Source organism: Gavia stellata, chromosome 14 (genome assembly GCF_030936135.1).
Source record: "Gavia stellata isolate bGavSte3 chromosome 14, bGavSte3.hap2, whole genome shotgun sequence".
NCBI lineage: Eukaryota > Metazoa > Chordata > Aves > Gaviiformes > Gaviidae > Gavia > Gavia stellata.
Genome location: NC_082607.1, coordinates 2,963,154 through 2,982,393, shown reverse-complemented (window position 1 = coordinate 2,982,393; position 19,240 = coordinate 2,963,154). Strand labels below are relative to the sequence as shown.

The 19,240-nt window shown below is 42.3% G+C and overlaps 1 protein-coding gene across 1 annotated transcript in view; it reads left to right on the top strand.

The window, feature by feature from the left end:
* The first annotated feature begins 8,792 nt into the window (after nt 1–8,792).
* The window catches only part of HDX (highly divergent homeobox), a 39,604-nt gene continuing 29,156 nt past the window's right edge, over nt 8,793–19,240 (top strand). Inside the window, exons 1-2 of the mRNA XM_009815148.2 lie at nt 8,793–8,939; nt 13,534–14,658. Of these exons, the coding sequence (XP_009813450.1) occupies nt 8,793–8,939; nt 13,534–14,658 (1,272 nt within the window). The remainder of the gene's footprint in view (nt 8,940–13,533; nt 14,659–19,240) is intronic.

Below are 19,240 nucleotides of genomic sequence, written 5' to 3'. Positions count from 1 at the left end.
CCTCTCCCCGCCCGCCCGCGGCGCTGTGGCGGCCGCTCCCCGCAGCGGCCCCTCGGCCCGGCGCAGCCTGCGCCGCGCGCCCCCCCGGGCGAGGGGCGGGGGCGAGCACTGTCCCGGCCGGCGCTGATCTTACGCTCCCATTGGCCGCTGTCTGCGCTGACGTCACGATCATGATGAGAATTAATGATCGGAGGCGCTGATTTCATTGTGTGACGCCGGGACCGACCCAGCCGAAACCGGCTGAATCCGGAGCCCCGAGCCCCCCGCAGCAGCCCCGCACAGCACGGTAAGCCCGGCGCGCTGCGCAGGGGCGGTGGGCGGGCGCGAGTGAGTCCCGGGGGGGCAGCCGGGTCCCCGCCCGGGAGGGGCGCGGCGGGCGGGCGGGGAGGAGGAGGAGGGTGATGATGGTGATGGCGAGGTGATGATGATGATGATGATGGCGATGATGATGATGATGATGGCGGCCCTGGGCCCGCGGCCTGGCGGTGGGGGAGGGCGGCCGCGCGGGCTCGCGCTCGCAGACCCACCTCGGGCGCGCAGGCGCACTGCGCTTCCCCCGGCGGCCCCGCAGAGGCAGGCGCTAGGCACCCGCCGCCGCCGCCGGCGGGGAAGTGCGCATGCGCACGGCCGCTCGGCGCGCCGTTGGGGTTTGGAGCCGGCTGCGCCTGCGCTGTCTCGGCAGCAGTGCGCCTGCGCACTGCTCTGCGGCCCTGGTGCCCTGCGGGATGGCTGGGGCGCATGCGCCGAAGGCTCCCGGCTTCGCTCGCCGGGGCCATGGGCTGGGGTGGGGGGTGGTGTCGCTTCCTCCCCTTCTCTCGTCCCCGGGCTCTGGGCTCCCTCCTTACCCCTCGGGTCAGGGCAGGGACAGCTCCCTGAGGCCGGGCTGGTGCAGTTGAAGGCTTTGGGGAGGGGTAAGAGGCAAGCTTGCCGTTGCCTCATGGTGTGAGGCCTGTGGGGTCCACCCAGGGGCAGGTGGGCGCCCAGGCCTGAGCGGGCAGGAGGTGGCCAGCAGTAGGGGACGGTTGCGGAACAACTCAAACCTTGTTTCCCCTCAGGACCTCTACCTCTCAGAGGCCATATCGGCCCTGTTTTGATGCCAGCCACAGCCAGTTGTGGTGGCAGTTGAACAGGGGCGCCTTTTGCTGTCAGATTTTAGCCCTGAAGTATTTGGAAGAGAACGAGGAGGAGGGAATGTGCTGGCTGTGCGCTCTGTGGCAGTCTGGAGGGACGATGGTGCCAGGGAAGGTCTTGCCTCTGGAAGTGCTTGTGTTGCACATAGGCTTGCCGCACTCTGGGGAATAACAAGCAATGCCCAGCCCTCCCCCTGCATTCTGTTAGCCTAGAGCTATTGATACTATAGGTAAGATCATATGTAACTAACCAAAAGCAGTTCTATATCCTCCGAACTGGAGTCATGAAGCAGCTCGCATCTTCAGAGTAAAACTGCATTTTAGTATTCCGTTCCTTTTTTTCTGACGCAGATCTTACGAGCGCTTGTGAACATGCTTAATTTAAAATGTGGCTAATCCAGTTGAAGTCAGAAGTCTCATTTGCATGAATAAAGTGGGATGGGATACATAAATGTGCAGAGTTGTGGTCATAGGTTATTATGTTTCTGAGTTCTTGCAAGCTGTCTATTTTGTCCCTAAAAAAGGGCTGAATTTTATAGGTAGAACTGTAGTACAATATTACAAATCCTATACTTAGTGAAGAGGGAAGCAGTAGTGCTGCGAGTCATGGATATTTAAAAGTAGTTTCATGAGCTGGTCTGTATATTAGACTTACCCAACCATAAGCATAATCTACTGCACTTAACGGTTGCGTAGTTGTAACTATTTGGGCCTGTGCAGGAAGGAGGCAGTAACCCACAAACTCAGATTATTAAACACTGTTGCTTGATACACATCCAGTATCTCCATGCGTGGTGTGTAAGTCGGGAGGTTGGTTGGTTATATTTTTTTCCTTTTCCCTTGGATTGTGCAAAAAACTGTGAGCTTTTGACAGACATGGAAAATGAATTCGGTGATTGCTGGTACAGTTCAGGTTGCTAAAGCTGTAGTAATAGTGTTGCTGCTGCAGTCTTGTTTTATTTATGTATATAGTAGCTTTCTTATTATAGCTGCAGTTTTGTCGCAAATTTATATTGGCGCTGGGTCTTGTTATTTTGTACCACTGGAGATCTGCGGAGGGAAAGAAGGAAAGAAAGAAATTGAGGAGTGTGCTGATTTTCTTACTCTGCCTGTTATGGATGGACAAATTAAAGCAGTAATAGGCTACAGGCTTTTATAAGATGACTTTTTTCCTGAACAAAAGCCTATTTGGTGCTGAGGTTAAAAAAAAAACAAAAAACACAACAAACCAAACCCAAAAAACAACCAACCTCTGAGAAACGGCTTGTTCTCTTTTATCACTATGTCTTAATTCCTCACAGTTGTATACCATAAAGATTTTTACACTTAGTTACTTTGTGGTGGCTTGTACTGTGACAGAATTTTTTTTATTAATTATAATTTCACATCCAAGACTGGTTTCTGTTACTGTTTGAAATGAGAGGAGTATCATTAAGTTTTTATTTCCTATTTTCCAAATTAATATTAATGGAGTATTCTGTAAAGACTTACCTTGTACGTAAGTGTACTTGGCTCAGCAATCTTAATATTTAGAGACTTTTTGGCACTAAGAGTAAAATGCTGTACACTGTAGGCAGACTTTAGACCGCAGAAGTGTTTTTTGTTTCCTTCTTCTACTGCTGCTTTTTCTTTTTGCCTCCAGATCTTTCAAGTAGTCATTGCAGAACAGCTAAGTAACTCTTGAATATTAATTTATTTTTTTTTTAACCAGGGGATCATTGATACAGGATTATTCCTATTTTCTTACTGTTGTTCTTTCTTTTGTGGTACTCCTTGACACCGAGTTGTTTTCATTAGTTTCTAAAAATACATCTCTGGGCTTCACCAGGTCTCCCTGGAGAGATTCTTAATTTTGGATGTTGAATAAAGTAACTAGAGTGGGAGGACTAGGCATTTGCAGCAAACTGTGTGGGATAATTTTTACATTAAGTACCTGTTCCATGAAGCAAATGTACTACTACTTCAGAAGCAAGCTTTAGTTCTTCCGTGTTCTCCCCTCTCCACTTGTGCTCGCTCTTGCTGCAGAAGGGGGAAGAAGGTGGTGGATACTGTGGAAAAAGTTGCTCGAGACAGCTAAAGAAGTTCAGCTGTAAGAATAACCTTAATCTCGTCTGACGAGGAGCCTATGTGACAGATCGCAGTGTGTTAGTAGGATTGTCCTTCATGAGGCTCGCACTCAGCAGTCTCCGAGAAACTGAAAAGCACGGAGTTCCCGTCTTCGTTCTTACCGCTTACCAGTCTTAGATCTCTCCTGTGTCCCCACTGCCTGACTTAGCACTTGAACTATTTCTATGTCTCTTGAACTACCATGTACAGAGAAGAGGTTCTTCTGCTACTATGATAATTTTTTTAATTAGTATTCAGTTTAGGAAGGGAATGAAGAACTACATCTTGATAGGTTTACAGAAGGTTGAGGAGTGGGAGACCACCAAAGTGGAAAGTGGAATGGTGTTGGCCTAGGACACATAGCAGGGGTGAAGGAAGTACCGCTTTTTATTTGTGGTAGGTTATTCTCCGCACTGTCACATAGACAGCAACATACTTGGCCAAAGCTACATTATTTTATTAGCAGAACAGGCAGGTGTTGAATCCTTAAAAATACTGCTTTGCCACCCCTATCTTTTATTGAAATGAAAAAAAGTCACTGTTTCAGTGATGTTCATGGAATTTCAGTTTGCATATTGCTTTGCCTGAATTTAATAAATGTCACAGAATTCTTTTCTGTAACAAACTCTCTTTTCAGTGCCGATGTGTTGCCAACCAGCTGGACACCTGGCTTCCCAAAAGCTCAAATACATCTTTTCTGAGCTTGGCAAGTCGAGATCAAAATGAAATTATGATAAAAATCCGTGTGGATTTCTGACTTGGAGTCTGAGATTCAAGACAAAGGTGAGAAATCCTGAAGAAACTGGAGTGCTTCGTAGGTACACAAATTGGGAAAAGGAGTTTATTTCTTTTGAAGTTACTGCGATTGTTCTGAATAATACTGAGTCCACTCTGAAGGCGTATGACCTGCCGATTCCCTTGATACTAATGCGGCTACCTTACTGCCTAGTAATGTCAACACTTTGTAAGTTATCTCTAGTTTGATATATTTCCACTAACACTCAGGGAGCTCCTATAATAGAGAAAATACAAGAATTAAGATCTTATTTTGTATAATCTGTTTAGTATCAGTTTTCATAGTTAAACTTCTAAAAAAAAAAAAAAAATAAAAATACCAAAACCCAGTGTAATCCTTTGATGAATCTGGTATTAATCTGCATTAATCTAGTCTCAGAGACAGTAACATTATGCTCTTATAGATGTTTGAATGTTCAGTGTCCTTAACATAGATAAATTGCTAGGTCTGACAGGTTTGGAAAGTGAGCAAAACTTGTTACCTATGAAGATGGGATATGCAGAGTCAGCGCTTCATGGATTAATGTGATGGCCTGGGACTTTGTGGCTTTCTAGTGGAGCTTCCAAACATTCTGTAATTGATTTATTCAACACAGGGTGCTGGTTTAAATATTCTAAATAAGCACTTAGGAACTGCTGATAGCAAACTGATTTCCATCTGGACTTTACAGATGACATACTATCAGTGGGCTTTTAACCTGCAAGAGAAGGAATATTGCCAAATGCCCTACGCACTAGTGTGAAATCAGTATGCCAGTTATTGTTTTGTCCTCCGGTATTGAGACTGAATGCTCAAAGATCGCTATTGGTAGTAGAAACAGTAGTAATAATCTTGTGATCGTTTTATCTACTTAGAAATTATTATGTAGGCAGTTAAAAAGCAAAAATCCTTATGATTCTTAATTTCCTTTCTCTTCTGCATAATCTAAGATCTTCATGTGAAGTCACATGTCCTGCCCAGCAACGACCAGAGCACGTGTCTTGTGAGGTTGTGCTACATCTGCAACCCGGACAGCAAAACCCACCCTGCAGCTTCCTGGGGACGGGGTGGGTTTACTGGGGCTTTAGTCCCGGCCTTAGGGCTGCATGCTGAGGTTGTCTGGAACTTAATGTCTACTTGTTAATAACCATGTTATACCAAACAACTGCAGTGTAGTTCAAAGTATTATGGGATGTAACAGAATGGCTTGTTGTAGTGGACCTGTGGATCCAGTGGTTTGGTTAGTTTGCTTTGAGTTTAATATTTTGGGTAGAATTTGAACCAAGTTTTCCATTGGGCAGATGTGGCTGCCTGCATAGCCCTGCTGAACATTGTGTCTGCGCTCTGGTTTATTCTGCAATTTAACCCTACATTTCTGTTGCCTCTGGTAAAAGGCAGTTTTAAAAAAAGAAAATGGATGAATTAATTGACAGAGCAGAATGAATGAGATGATTGATTTACATAGCAGGATAGCTAATGATATGTTAAGAATATTTTAATGTCCCTTCTGTAGTTTTGGTAAGTATGTGTGTGGGTAGGTGGGGCAGTGGGAAATGGTACAGAACTGTCTATTGACTTAGGATTCAGTGTATTTCAAACAAAAAAACATTAATAAATTCTCACCTGCTTATTTGAAAGTTTAGATGTTGGAATGTAAACTCAAGTTACGACTCAGCTTCCGTAACTCGGTGTTTGTAGGGTCCTGCAATCTATTTATTTAAATCAGTTTCTGATGGCCTTCGCACAGATCCTCTGAGCTGTACTTGGCTGGATTCAAAGCAGAAGTTACTAAGGAATCTTACCAGTATTTTGGTTGGCAGGTGTAGTTTACAAATGATTAAAATAAACTGCAAAAATGAGTTGTTCATTAAACCAGACCATGACCTCTTTGGAGCTTAGCTAGGCAAAGTCTGTCAAGCAATGCATATCTGAAGATCAAGAGATTTCATCAAAATACTCCACCCTGTCCTTATCTAAACTATAGATGTCAAATACAGCAAAGTCAGTCTTTTAACAGAGAAGGGGTTTTGGGTACAGAAATCCACATAATTAAAAAATGTGTCAAGGACCTGACACGTCTTCGCTTGCAGGTCATTAGGTCTGAGTCTAAAAATTTTTCTTGCAGTTGGAGGAGTCCTCATCGCAGTTGATGAACTATTTGGAGAGCATGCCTCTTTTTGATGAGCCTATGTATAGAAATGCTGGAGCTATTGGATGACAGACTTCATCTGGATCTGGAAAGATAGAAGGCTCATAACTATTTCTGATGAGGTCATTTGTGGGAACTGATCTCAACAAAATAAACCAGGACCACGGGTACTGAAAGAGTAGTAGACACAGAAGTGTGAGCTGGGTCCTGCCAGTTGTTCAGGAGGAAAAAGAATCACAAAATTTAACTCTTTACATATTCTTTAAAAGTAACATAAATCAGTTGGTGGCTCCATTGTCATGCATATCCATATGGGAGATCTGAAGACAGTTCTTAACTTTATAAAGTAGATTTTTATGAACTTTATTGATTTGTTAATGGGCTAATAATTGTCTCCTTTGTTGCTTGCTATAAATTTCCTTAAACAGCAGAGTATTTAAAGCAAGAGTCACCTTTGCCCAGCTCTGACTGTGACTGAACGCACGTTCTGGGGGAGGCATAACTCAGGCAAAGCCTGACTTGCAATGCAGCTGGTCGTGCTGCATTTAATAATGCACTAGATTGAGAGGGTAAATAAGAATTGGGAGCAGAGGTAAAAATGCGACTGAAAAATCATCTTCTGGTTTAAGTATTATTGAAAAGAAAACAGTAAGTTTTACAAATTAGTAGTTAGTGTTTTTTCTGTTGCCATATAGAGGAAGGTAAACTGTGAAGTCAAAGCTCTGGCCTACAAGTGTTTTACTTCAAATTCTAGATACTAATCTTTTTCTTTATAGAGGCCTGTCGAACTCTAATATCCATTACCATTGCGTGGTATAATCATCTTGATTAATAATGTGAAAGGAGTTAGGTGTCTGCTCATGCTTATGAGCCCTTAATAATTTTATTTGCTCTAAATTCGAAGCAGTTCTTGTGCAAAGATTAATTATATTGCTACTCTCCTCCCTTCCATCCAAAATTGCCAACAACAGTAACTAAAAGCTTGGTAGCTAGAAAGGGTTCCCTCATCCCCTTTATTTTCCTACAAGATGTTGGTACAGTTTCTTATTCTTTAGTTTGTTCTGCATTATTTCCGTACATGTACTGAAAGTATTAAAAATAACTCGTGGCTGGTGACTTTTTTGCTTTCCGAGACCCGAAGTCGGATGCAGGTTGTTCCTGGGCAGTGCTTGTGGTGTCTCAGCTGGCGGCCTCCTGTTTGGGACAAAATAAATGCCCCGTTCTGGAAATCCAGTGATGATGGGGCTCTTCTTTTCTTACCTATCACCAGAGGATTCTACTCTGTGCCTTATAGACCATGTAACAAGAGCGTATAACTGCAGTTTGCCGTTAGGGAGTCTGTTCGGTACTTGGTAATGCTCAGCTGTTTGCCTTTTCCAAGCTAGGGCATGAATTTTTGTGCGTAACAAAGCTGTGTCTGGTTTAACGTGTCCATCGCACTGCCGCTGAAGAGGCTGCCTCGTCCCTGGCCACCTCCTGCCTCTGCCATGGCCCTGCGCTGGGCCTGGCCGGGGTATGGCCCTGGCAGGGATGTGGTGAAGGGTCTGTCTTGCAGGCGGCCGTGGGGCGATGCCACTCGCCGTGGAGGCCACACCGTCAGGAGCGCGTGGGCCTGAGGGCAGCTCACAGAGGGAGCGGCTGCCTGTCCCCACACAGCGAAGCTCTCTCCTGGGGGGACCCAGTGCTGGGCTGGCTCGGCAGGCTGCAAACAAGACCTGAAGAGCTGCTGTTGGCCTGGGAGGAGCATGGGTCTCTTCATTCTGGTGGAGCGTGCTGAAAAACTCCACACCGCTTCGGACAAAGCAAAGGGGCAGGAATGCATCCTGAGGTCCTGTAACCAGCACTGGCGTATATCCGTGTAAAACAACCCTTGGGTCTTCTTAAAAAGCCTGATTTATCGTCTCAGGGTACAGTTTCACAGTAGCTTGAACCTTTCTAAACGCAGGCTGTGATTTGGGTGGTCCCTCCGTGATTAGAGCATTAGCATTGCAGGGGGCTGGACCAGAACCGCCTAAAGCCCTTCTCTTTGGTTTTTTCTGCCGAGTTGGTCTTCAGTTCTGGTCCTTGACTTTGGGACTTTGCAGCTGGGAAATGCCAGTGCTGACACAGCAGAAGGAATAGCGTGACCAGCCATTGGGGAGCGTAGGATTTGCTGAAGTTGGAGAGGGTGGCAACTTCACTTGTGCCAAGCAGTCACCTTTATTCTATCTCAGATTTTGTCTCTTTTTTTGGTAGGGGAGGGGAAACAGACTTGCCAATACTGTTGGAGCTGCTGCTGTTACTCTGTTTTGCTTAATGCCTTTATTTTATTTTTAAGGGAGAAACCTTTTCTTTGAAACTAGAGGCTCTTGGACTTAGCAACACAATGTAATATTTATTTATGAAAGGCTATCAGTGTTGTTCCAAACGTGTAGTTCACCTGTTCAACTTGAGTGTGTCACAAGGGAATCACTGATGCTGACTGTAACAGGTTTTTTTTTTTGGAAAGTAAGTAAAAGTGTTGGTAAAGGACTCTGTAAAGAAAACATGTCAACACTTAGTGTTATCACAAGAAGCATAAATGAGAGCCTGTGCATTCTGCAAGTATTACAGTTTTTATTCCAACTTTCAGAGTATCTTCTTTTATTTTTAGATGAATCTGCGTTCTGTATTTACTGTAGAACAACAAAGGATATTACAGCGTTATTATGAAAATGGAATGACAAATCAAAGTAAAAATTGCTTTCAGCTCATATTACAGTGTGCACAAGAAACTAAACTGGACTTCAGTGTAGTCAGGGTAAGTACTGAGGCCTTCCAAATTTGTATGTTAAAGTGATACGCATTCATTTCTTTACATGAAATATCTGTAGAGAACTGGAGTCTCTAAATTCATATTGTCTTAAATCAGACTTCAGTATGCGTGTGTGACGTGTTCATTTTTATCCAGTGAGCCTGTTTATAGTTTGCTTTTGCTGAAATGTATTCACATAATTGCTGTATTTAGCAGGGGCCTGGATTGCACAAGGAGTGACTTTTGTTTGTTTGGTTTGGGTTTTTTTCAGTTGTTGTTTGTCTTTTGTTGATGGTGTTTTGGTTTGGGGTTTGGTTGTTGGTTTTTTTTTTTTCCTTAAATTGCAAATTAGTTTGCTCTCTAGAAACGTTGTGCAATGTATTGTATCAAAGAAAGGTCATGTTATTAGGAAACTATTCTTAAGTTAAACAAATTTATATAACCTAATGTATTTGGGGCAATAATTGTGGAAGTATTTCTTTTGACACACTCTTTCACATTTGTATTCCATGTCACAATCATAAATATTGTGGTCCCTCATGGTTATTTACAGTGAGTACATTCTTTTCTTACAAAAGAGGAATGTCACTAGTGCTAACAGGAGCTCTTCCAAAGTCTATGAATTCCATGCGAAGGGAAATAATAATCCCTTTGTGAAGCCCTAGACAACAAAATGGCTGTTGTCTCAGAGCAGAAATAGAAATCATGAGGCATTAGCTGAAAAAATAACAACGGTAGTGGAGCTACCAGGAGTTGCTGCAGCACTGGACACTGAAGAGGAGGAAGTAAGACCAGTCTAGTTTTTTACGTGGTGTACTGGGGGTTATTATTGTCAATATACCACTCCTGCTCCCTATTTCTTACCTGGATTCCCCTTCCTCAAAATACTCTGGAAATACTAAAACATACTTTCTCAGCTCTGGGTGGTGGGAAGTTCTGAAAGTCAGCCAGAAATTCAGACTCCCTGGAACAGACAAACAGTTGTAACAGGAATCTGGTTGCTGATGATGCAGTCAGGGCCTGTTTTTCTATTTTTATTCTGGTTGAAGGACCTAGAGGAGGCAGCCAGTCTCTCCTCTACTTGTAGTCCTCATTTACTCTCCACCTTCATATTTCCCTTTCCCTCTCTGTTTCCCTTACTGCAATAATGTATCATGGCCTTTTTCCTTTAGTTTTCTTCCCTTACTGAGCCCCTATTTACAATACTTAAACTTTCTTCCCACTTGTGAAATGCAGTGGAAACAGGCCCAGCATTTGTCCTGCATTTGTCATATTTTTGCATGATCTTACCTTTCTCTTTGTCGCACCCTTCCTTTCTGCCTCTCCTAATCCCTCCCTTTTCTATTTTTTCTTTTTTTTCCCCTATAAAACTCTTGGACAGAGATTAGTACTTCTTTGCACAATGTCTAGCAGAATGGTACTTGGGTTGCAGCTGGCACTTGCAGATAGGACTATATTAGGGACATGGTTTCCCTAAATGTAACTGTTACAATTCAAATGTCATAACTCTATGAATATATCAAGAATTCTATAGCCTTGTCCCATAGAACTACATCCAGTCTTTCCAATCTTGAGCTGGATTGGAAAAAAGAGAAGTCCTATTTATGATTTGTTGTAAACCTCTACAGATTTTGTTACTGCAATACATAAAAATACGTTCTCCCTTTCAAAATTAGGAAATGTGGTAGAGTTACTCCGGGGAGAAAAACCCTAGCCCTCTTCAAAGATGAGAGAGATGTAGTCTAGCTACGTCAGGTTTGAATGGCCTGGCTTCGTTCATTAATATTGGCATACTTCTGCTGGTTGCTTTTTGTCTTTACATGAAATGTGAGCAACATGACTCGATAAAGTGCAAAAGTTCTCCAAGTCTGATTTTCACAGTATCACTGAGCACTGGGAGCAGTGATCAGGGGGGTGGTGTGGGGTTCTCCCCATAGTACAACAGCAGATATCACGAGAGTTACAGCTTCGTTATTCTTTTGCACTTCTTGAAAGATTTCCTGAGGGCAATTTATTTCCAGATTTAGGATCGACCTTCTGGTCAAAACTAACGGCCCAGCACCACTGACAGGCCCTCTGTGGTGTGTATCTGGATTGTGGGACAGTCTGAAGTTCCAGCTGTGCCTGATTCAAACCGGGAGTGTAAAATTATGGTCTCTTAAATTCCAGGTAAATTGCTTAGCATCTGGATTTTTGATTTGTCATCTCTTCTGGGAGCTTCTTCTCATCCTAAATGAAAGTTAAGAATTTCAGTAATGCTGCCAGTGTTAGTGAAAGTGCTCCCCAAACTTACCGATTGGGGAACTTGATTGAAACAAATATTCGTGCCCCTTTTCTTAGGATATTTAGTACTTAATGACTCCTCTGTCACATCCTAAATTAATACCATGATCATCAAGCTAGTAACAATGTGGAGCTTCCCTTTCAGCCTAAGAGTATAGTTTCCTGTAACGTTTCTCAGTGCTAATGTCTCACAGTGCTAAAAATAGGAGGTTTTGTACTCTTTCCTTTCTCCCAGCTGTGTGATTCTTTCTCCTCTGTCTTCTTGTGCTGATCATCTCTCGCATTTATTCCGTTTCAGAGTAACCCAGTTAAATTTGCTAACCTTACCAAAACTTGTTCTTTTTTTTTGCCAATTCAGTTTTATGCTTTTGGGGGAGTTGCACTCACTGATCATTCAGGTGGGTGCTTTTGGATAAATGGTGGGAGTAAGAAGCTGGGGATGTGGTCAGGAGAACGGAACTCTTTCAGCAGTGGCAAATCTGACTTGTGCTGTTTCATGAAACTGTACTTGAATCCCAAGTGAATAGTAGTGCTAGTAAGTTATTTGCATTTCTTTGAATGCATTTCTTTTCAGGAAAACCACGAGAAAAACTTCAGATTTTAGTATTATACAGCTGGAAAAGTTGGGGGTGAAATCTCTTTTCCTGGCCCAAATTTGTGGTGTCTCTAATTACAATTTCTATCTTGAAAGTTTACTGACTGAGCAGAAATTACGAAAAAATAAATTTGATCTTCTAGATTTGTTCTATGCAGTAAAGTAACTTGAGACCTGTGGCTATAATTTGTGTATTTAAACTTGCTTTTGAGAAGAAAAAATTTATCACTAGTAACAGAGTCTATTGTATGCAATAAATCATGCCTCAAAGTAGGCATTTTATAAAATTTGACAACAAAAATGAGTAGAATGGAATGGAGACTTCAGCATACTTCTGTGTGGCAGGGATGTGTATTTTCCTGTAGAGAAATCTGTTTACTTCCTTAACAGGTATTGGTATGTGAAGAAAACTTTCCTTCTTTCATGTGATGAGACAGAAACCCAAGATAGGTACTCAGTGCACTTTGCTTGCTGTGGGTTGAGGGATTGTATTGATTAAATCAACTGGTTTGGGTTGCTGAACGTTGAGATCTTGCTTTGGTTTGGTTTTAGTGTGCAGCAGATGATATCCAGAGTTGTGCAGAAAACTGTTTCACCGTATCTCTGTGCAGAGCTGAGCCTTTTCAAAACCAGCATAAGCTGATGCAAAAGCTTATTTTTCGTTCTTTGGGACTTGTATCCTGCTTGCTTATGCTCTCACATTCAGTACAGACATACTGTGGTGAAGGAGTTGAGCAAGTCTTGTCTCTCTGATGGTGAAAGTTGCCCGGAGTAGTTAGGTGGTGCTTATGCTTCCAGTGTTAGAGCTGATGCTTCCACCAGATTAACTCTCTTTATCTTGAAATACTCTAGTTAATGTTTCCCCTTCAGTTCTTTTAGCGATATCTTAATGTGTTACTTGCAGGACAGGCTTTCCTGAGTGTTTTTTATACAGCAGTACATTTTAACTTGTGCACAACTGCCATAGTACCTGCATTTTTCAAGTATTTTTTCCTCTAGTATCTTTTACACAAAACCGTATACTGTCACTGTTGCTTTTGGAAATGTCCACAATAGCAAACTTCTGTTGGAATCTAATCCCAGTAGTCCTAATCTTGTCTATCAGTGTCTTTCAAAAGCAGGTTTTGACATCAGATCTTGATTTGTGCAGCTGGCAGAGGAGGAATTAGTCCATAGGACTAAATACTTGACCAAATTGTTTTGTAATTGTCTAGCAGAAAGAGCTCTTCTCTTTCTTCCTCTCATCTAGATTCAAGAACTGGTAGTTTCTGTTCAAGGCAGTTTTGAAGGTCATATCTCTCAGTTATTTGGTTACAAAAGTTGAGCTGCATACCTCAGTGATGGTTCTGCATCCCAAGGTGCTAAATGTTAAAAACTTAAGTTTGGGGGAATTAGTCACAGTGGTGTCAATGAAGTAAATCTTAAGGGTAACTTCAGGAAAGGAGGCATAATACAGTCTCAGGATTTTTCAGAAACTGGGGCTTTGGAATTGAGACTGGGGTTCTCATGTGTATTACTGTATGAATCCCAAGCACGAGAGGCATGGATTTTCACGCTGTATTGTTCAGACTCTGCATAATCAGTAAGTGATTTACATATTTGTAAACTTAGTTCTCAACTTGAACACTTAATATTTCATCAGATCTGCTTAAAAATGGAACTGCCTAATTTTTCTGATTATTTAATGCTTTGTTTTGTGTTTGTTGTCATTGTTGTTTGCAGACGTGGGTTGGCAATAAACGAAGGAAGATGAGCAGCAAGAGTGCTGTAGAATCTGGAGGCACCCCCCCAGGGACTGTCCCTACTACTCCCTCAGTACCTCCAGAAGCAGCAGTTAGAAATGTGGTAAATATTGCTCGATCCCAAAGTCAGCAGTCTTCTTGGACCTCTTCTAATAACGATGTAATAGTTACTGGTATATACAGTCCTGCTAGTTCATCCGGTAGGCAAGGATCCACCAAACAGACAAATGCTTCAATGGCAGAAATACATAAAACCTCTATTCCACGACTACCGGGAAAAAGTGATACAGAGTTTCAGCAGCAGCACATCCCTATAGGACGACAAGTACCACATTGTAAAAATGCTTCCCTATTAGTAGGGGAAAAGACTATTATTTTATCTAGGCAAACAAGCGTACTGAATTCTGCAAACTCCATATATAGTCACACTAAAAAAAGCTATGGTGGGTCATCGGTCCAGACCGCAGAGTTGGTGTTACCTCAGAAACCGATGATATGCCACAGACCCTGTAAAGCTGAACCCGTGGGATGTCAAAGGTTGCAAAAACCGGAACATGCAGCTCTCGTATCGCATGTGCCCCCTGGACAAAGGGCTAATACCAGGGGCCCTTCTTGTAGCACACAAAACCTGGAAATCCGTGAAGTGTTTTCTCTGGCGGTTACGGATCAACCTCAGAGAATTGTGGGAGGGAGTGCAACGCAGAAGCATTGCTCGGTAGAAGGCAGCTGTCTGTCCATCGCGATGGAAACTGGGGACGTGGATGACGAATACGCTAGAGAAGAAGAACTAGCATCCATGGGAGCACAAATACAAAGCTACTCAAGATACTGTGAGAGCAGCAGTTCTGTTCGAGTAGAGAACCAAAGTGCAGCCTTGTCTGGGCCAGGAAGAAATGTGAGCTGTAGTTCACAGATGGTGAATTCCAGGGACGTGCCTGACAATATTCTGTATCATAACAGAGACTACCACTTGCCTGCACGGACCTCATTACATACAACAACCAGTACATTATATAACAGTGCTAATCCATCAAGAAGTACCTTTTCTCCTCATTTTACATCTTCAAGTCAACTGAGGCTGTCACAAAACCAAAATAATTACCAGGTAATCTGTCAATTTGTCTCCGTCTTCAAACCTTGAAGACAAGGTTGTAGATAAGTACTGTTTTCTTTCAAAGTTGGTAGCTAGCAAGCAACGGGTTCACCCTTCTGCAGGCTGTGCTCCATTTACATCTTTCAGTAGAGGTAATTCTTTCTTAAACAAAAGAGCAGGTAGGACTATAGTATAGTAGCCCTCTTATCTGTGCAGCTCAGCCCGTGGCTGCAGTGGGTAGCTGTACATTAACGATCAGTGTGGGCTTCATAGATTCAGCAGATAAACTCTGGTTACAAGAGGATCATACCTACCCTACAACTACTGATGCAGGCTCAAGTCTGTGTTGTCCTGACGTGGCTCACCAGCACGTCACAGCGATACCCTTGGTTGTTCCTCTGTAGACGTACTTCGCATGTGGCGCAGGGCAGAACATGGGATCATGCCGTCATTTGTGTGCAGTACAGTTGCTTGCCCTTGTTAATGTCAGCATGGATTAGCTCTCCCATCAGCACTGCCTGTACCCCCTGTGCAGTCACCAATCTCTTGGACCCATTTTCTGTTAGGGATTAAGATCTCCTGCAAGCTAGTTAAGATGGTGAGCGACACTAAGTGAGCAAATATTCTTCCTCTCCTGCAGCATCTAATTCAAGTATTGGTTTTACATTCAATCCCATTATTTCCTCATCCTGTAAGAGTGTCCCTTCAGTGGTACTGAGAAGGGAAAATTAAATGCAGCTAGTTGAAGAACTGAAAGATGTTCAGAAGAAGCTACAACACTGCCACACTTACTTTTTTTTTTTTCTTATAACTAGACGAGTGATAATTGTGCAGGAAACATCCAGATATTTAATTTTTTTATGGATTTTTATGCCATCTGGCATGGCATAGTCTAGAGACACTGAGATAAAAGTCTTAAGACTGACAGGATGTGATACTGCTTGGGTTACCTTTGTGCATTTGCCTGTTACTACCTTTTTAATTTATCCTGAAAATGAACCATCTAAACAACATACCATCTTTTCTTGTGCATTGCTCACTAGTATAGGGAACAATACTTTGTGAAGCATTTTGGGGTTGTTTTTTTTTTTGTTCCTATCTCATGTGAGGATTTGAAAGAAAGCTTTTGAGTCCAAGTAAGTGCCACTTTTCACCACAATTATTGCTTTGCTTGGTAAACCTGAGGTTTGAGGAGCATATATACTCTGAAGTAGATTCTGTCTAGTAGATGGTACATCTGCGATTCTTATTTATGGCCTTTTCTGAGCTGAGCTCTTTAGGCAAGCTGTTCTTTCCCTTTCTCCCTTCTCTCAGATAGTCCGTCAGTATTTGCTGTTACTATTCTTACTTGAGTTATAAAATTCATTAAATGCTGTTTACTTTTGACAGCCCAGTTTCACAGGAGAAGAAAAGCTGTAAATGTGCACATCTGTTCAACAAAGGGCTAGTAAAGCTGCAAAAGCACATATGACAGAGTTAAGGAATTTTTTTCTTAAGTTTCATGAAGTGGAATACATTATTGATACCTCCAGCTGTGTGCTCTTGGTACTTTATTTCACTCTTGAAAAACCATCAGATGTATTTCTTACTACTTTTTTAAATTTTTTAATGAAACTTTGATTTGGGATTTTTTTGAGGACAGAGTCTTTTTAAACAGCTAGAATGGTTCATGGTAGGTGACATTTTATCTGTCCCCGTGGTGTGATACGAACCAGAACAAGGAGATCGCTGTAACTTTGGTTTGGGGTTTTTTTTTCCCCTTGTTATAATAACGTACCTATTTTTTTGATAAGTGAGGAATTAATTTGTACCCTGTTTGACTTCCATGCCTGTCTCTGAGACCCTGTTCTGTCGTTTTGGGAATGCACCTTGGATTGAGGGAGCTCCTGTTTCCCATGGTATCCCTTACCCTTCCACAATTTTAAACATTGGAAAAACTGGGCAGGTTGCTAATTTAATTAGTGCTGTAAGCATTCATGCTGCCAACCTCTGAGATGACACTCTTCAGTATTAGAGAATATAGAAGGGAAGGCAAAAGCCGTGGGGTCAATGCATGTAGTGTCATGGCTCTGTGGAAGCTGCAGAGGAACAGTGTCCTACAGCCTGGGCAGATGCAAGATGAAGAAACAACGGTGCTGGTTTCTCCAGATCACTGCGTTCCTTGCTGAGAGTTTTTAGCATGTTCCAGAACAATAGTTCTGTATCTTAAGAGGTGTTAGTGTATGACAGTGACACTTCCAACACTCATTTATCACGTTGACAAGAAAATTTCACGTACTGCCTTCAAAGTCATGTGTAACAAATAGCGTACCCTGCTAGGCTAATAACGTATTTTGTCGAAATCGTCAGGTCTGCACTACTTTAAACCCCTCCTCCAAGTCCTGCCCTTAAGTCCAGTATGACTGCTATTTCACGTAGACACTCCCATTATAGCTTAATAATTTTTACGTGTTAAAATTCCAGAGACAAAAATTTTGTAACAGGTGCTGAGTTCTTTAAGACTTATACAGGATGACACTTTTGTATGTAGTCAGTTCCTGTTAATTTCATTACCTGTGTTTAGCTAATTTATCCATCAGCATAGGCATGAAAAGCCTTAAACTTAGGGAAATCATCCTAAATTTAAAAATAGATTAAACCTGAGCTACATGATTATTGGAGTAGTTAAACATCCAAGGAGATGCTTCTTCAAAGTCAGGGCTGTGTGATTTGTGTTTTCATGAAGTAATTACTGTCGTACATTGGTGGGGTATCTAATTAGCAATTAGTTATAGCTTCCTTACCGGTTCAATTAATCAAATTCATGTTAGTGTAACTTAAGAGTAAATTTAATAAAATTATCAATTTTAATGCCTGAGCAGTTTCAGTAAACAAATTGTTCAACCTGCTTACTTTTCTTAGTTTGGCTTTAAGCGTATTGAAGTGGGGAGGCTATTCTTGCTGGTCCTCAAGGCTGAATCGTGATTGAGTCTTGGTTTCCTCCCCCCAACCCTAAGGGACAAAAATACTGTTGGAAAATATGTGTATTTTTAATTACTCTGTTATACACACTGAAGCACAGTTATCTAATTTAGCCCTGTCTTCTTCAAGGGAAAATCCTAAGCCTTGCGGTCAGTACGTCAGAATAAGATATAATATATATTTATTTAGTTTTAAGATTCACTTTTAAGGATGCTGCTTTATATGAATGAGCTGCAAGTTTGCTTTATTTAAGGAAATGGGACTCTACTGGTATTTTGTGGGGTATTTTTAATGTGTCAAAGTGATTTGTTTGCTTCCCTAGAGACTTGAAGACAAGAGGAGGTCTTCCCTGCTAACTTTGGGCAGCACAGCTTTTTGCTAGGGCAGACAGCATGGTCTTCTCTAAAGAGACTTGAACAAAGTCTTTCCTGCCGCTCATTGTTGTAACAGAAGCAGAGTTACCTTTGTCACAGGAGTTCCTCCACTTTATTTCTGGGATGAAATACTTCCAGCTGCACGAGCGGGGAGATCCTGTGGGGCTCTGGGGAGGACAGAAGCAGTGAGCGGGCCGCAAAAACACTTCGTACGCCCTCAAATAATGCTGGGACACGCAGCAACCGGGACTGGGTTGGGGCTCTTGGTTTGTTCCGCTGCACTGAACTGAGGACAGTAAATCTACAGGTGAATTGGGAAAAGGTGATGTAGGGACCTCATACAGTACAACCACTTTAATTAAGATCCAGCATTGGTAATACACGAGTGTCGCAGTACCTTTGGCCTTTCTCTAGCATCTGCCAGAGCTGCCGTTTCTGAGACATACTATCTTTTCTGAGACAAGCATTTCAGGTTGTCATTTTTGCAACTCAGGGTTGCTGTCCCAGTTGGACTAGGACTGGAGTTACACCTGTGGATGCAGGATAACTATCCATCTCGCTCAAAAAAAATAAACCCAAACAAAAAACCCCAACCCTCGTGCTTTTTTTTTTTTTTTTTATAGAACCAGTTTGGAATACTACCATGCATGTTGTCTTTCAGGTGGTTATGGCGAGATAAACGTGATTGTATTTGGCATCATACCTGTAAGAACTTGTGTGCGTTTGTCTTCCAAGTAACCGTTAATGCTCTGCCAGACTGATTGCTTTATTCACATGGAAAAGCACTTTTTTCTGTAGTCCCACTTTAAATTTGTGAAGAGAAGCCATCCGGGTGGATACTGAGGACACATTTACAGCGGATTCTGTGGTGTGATGCTGTTGTGTGGGATAGAGAATTGTAATAGTCGTAACTTGTTTATACAGAATTTCTACAATATGTGTGTGTGCGCAACTAAGATTAATATTTTAGACACAAAAACTGATGTAGACGTGCCCTTGGGAGCAGAGGGTGTTCATTTCTAGTCCCCCTCAACTCGCCTTGTGCTGTAATGAGAAAGTGTCTGACCTTAGGTAACCTCCAAGCGCTTCCAGCTAAAAGCTTGTAGAATAAAAGTATCTTAAGTGCTTGTACACTAGACAGACTGTATCAGGTATTCTATATTTGGTTATGCTCATGCTGCAAGATTCATTAGTAGAGCACTTCCCAAATACAAAAGCTATTAGCATAGTTTGATACAGTCAGCAGAAGCGCATAGATT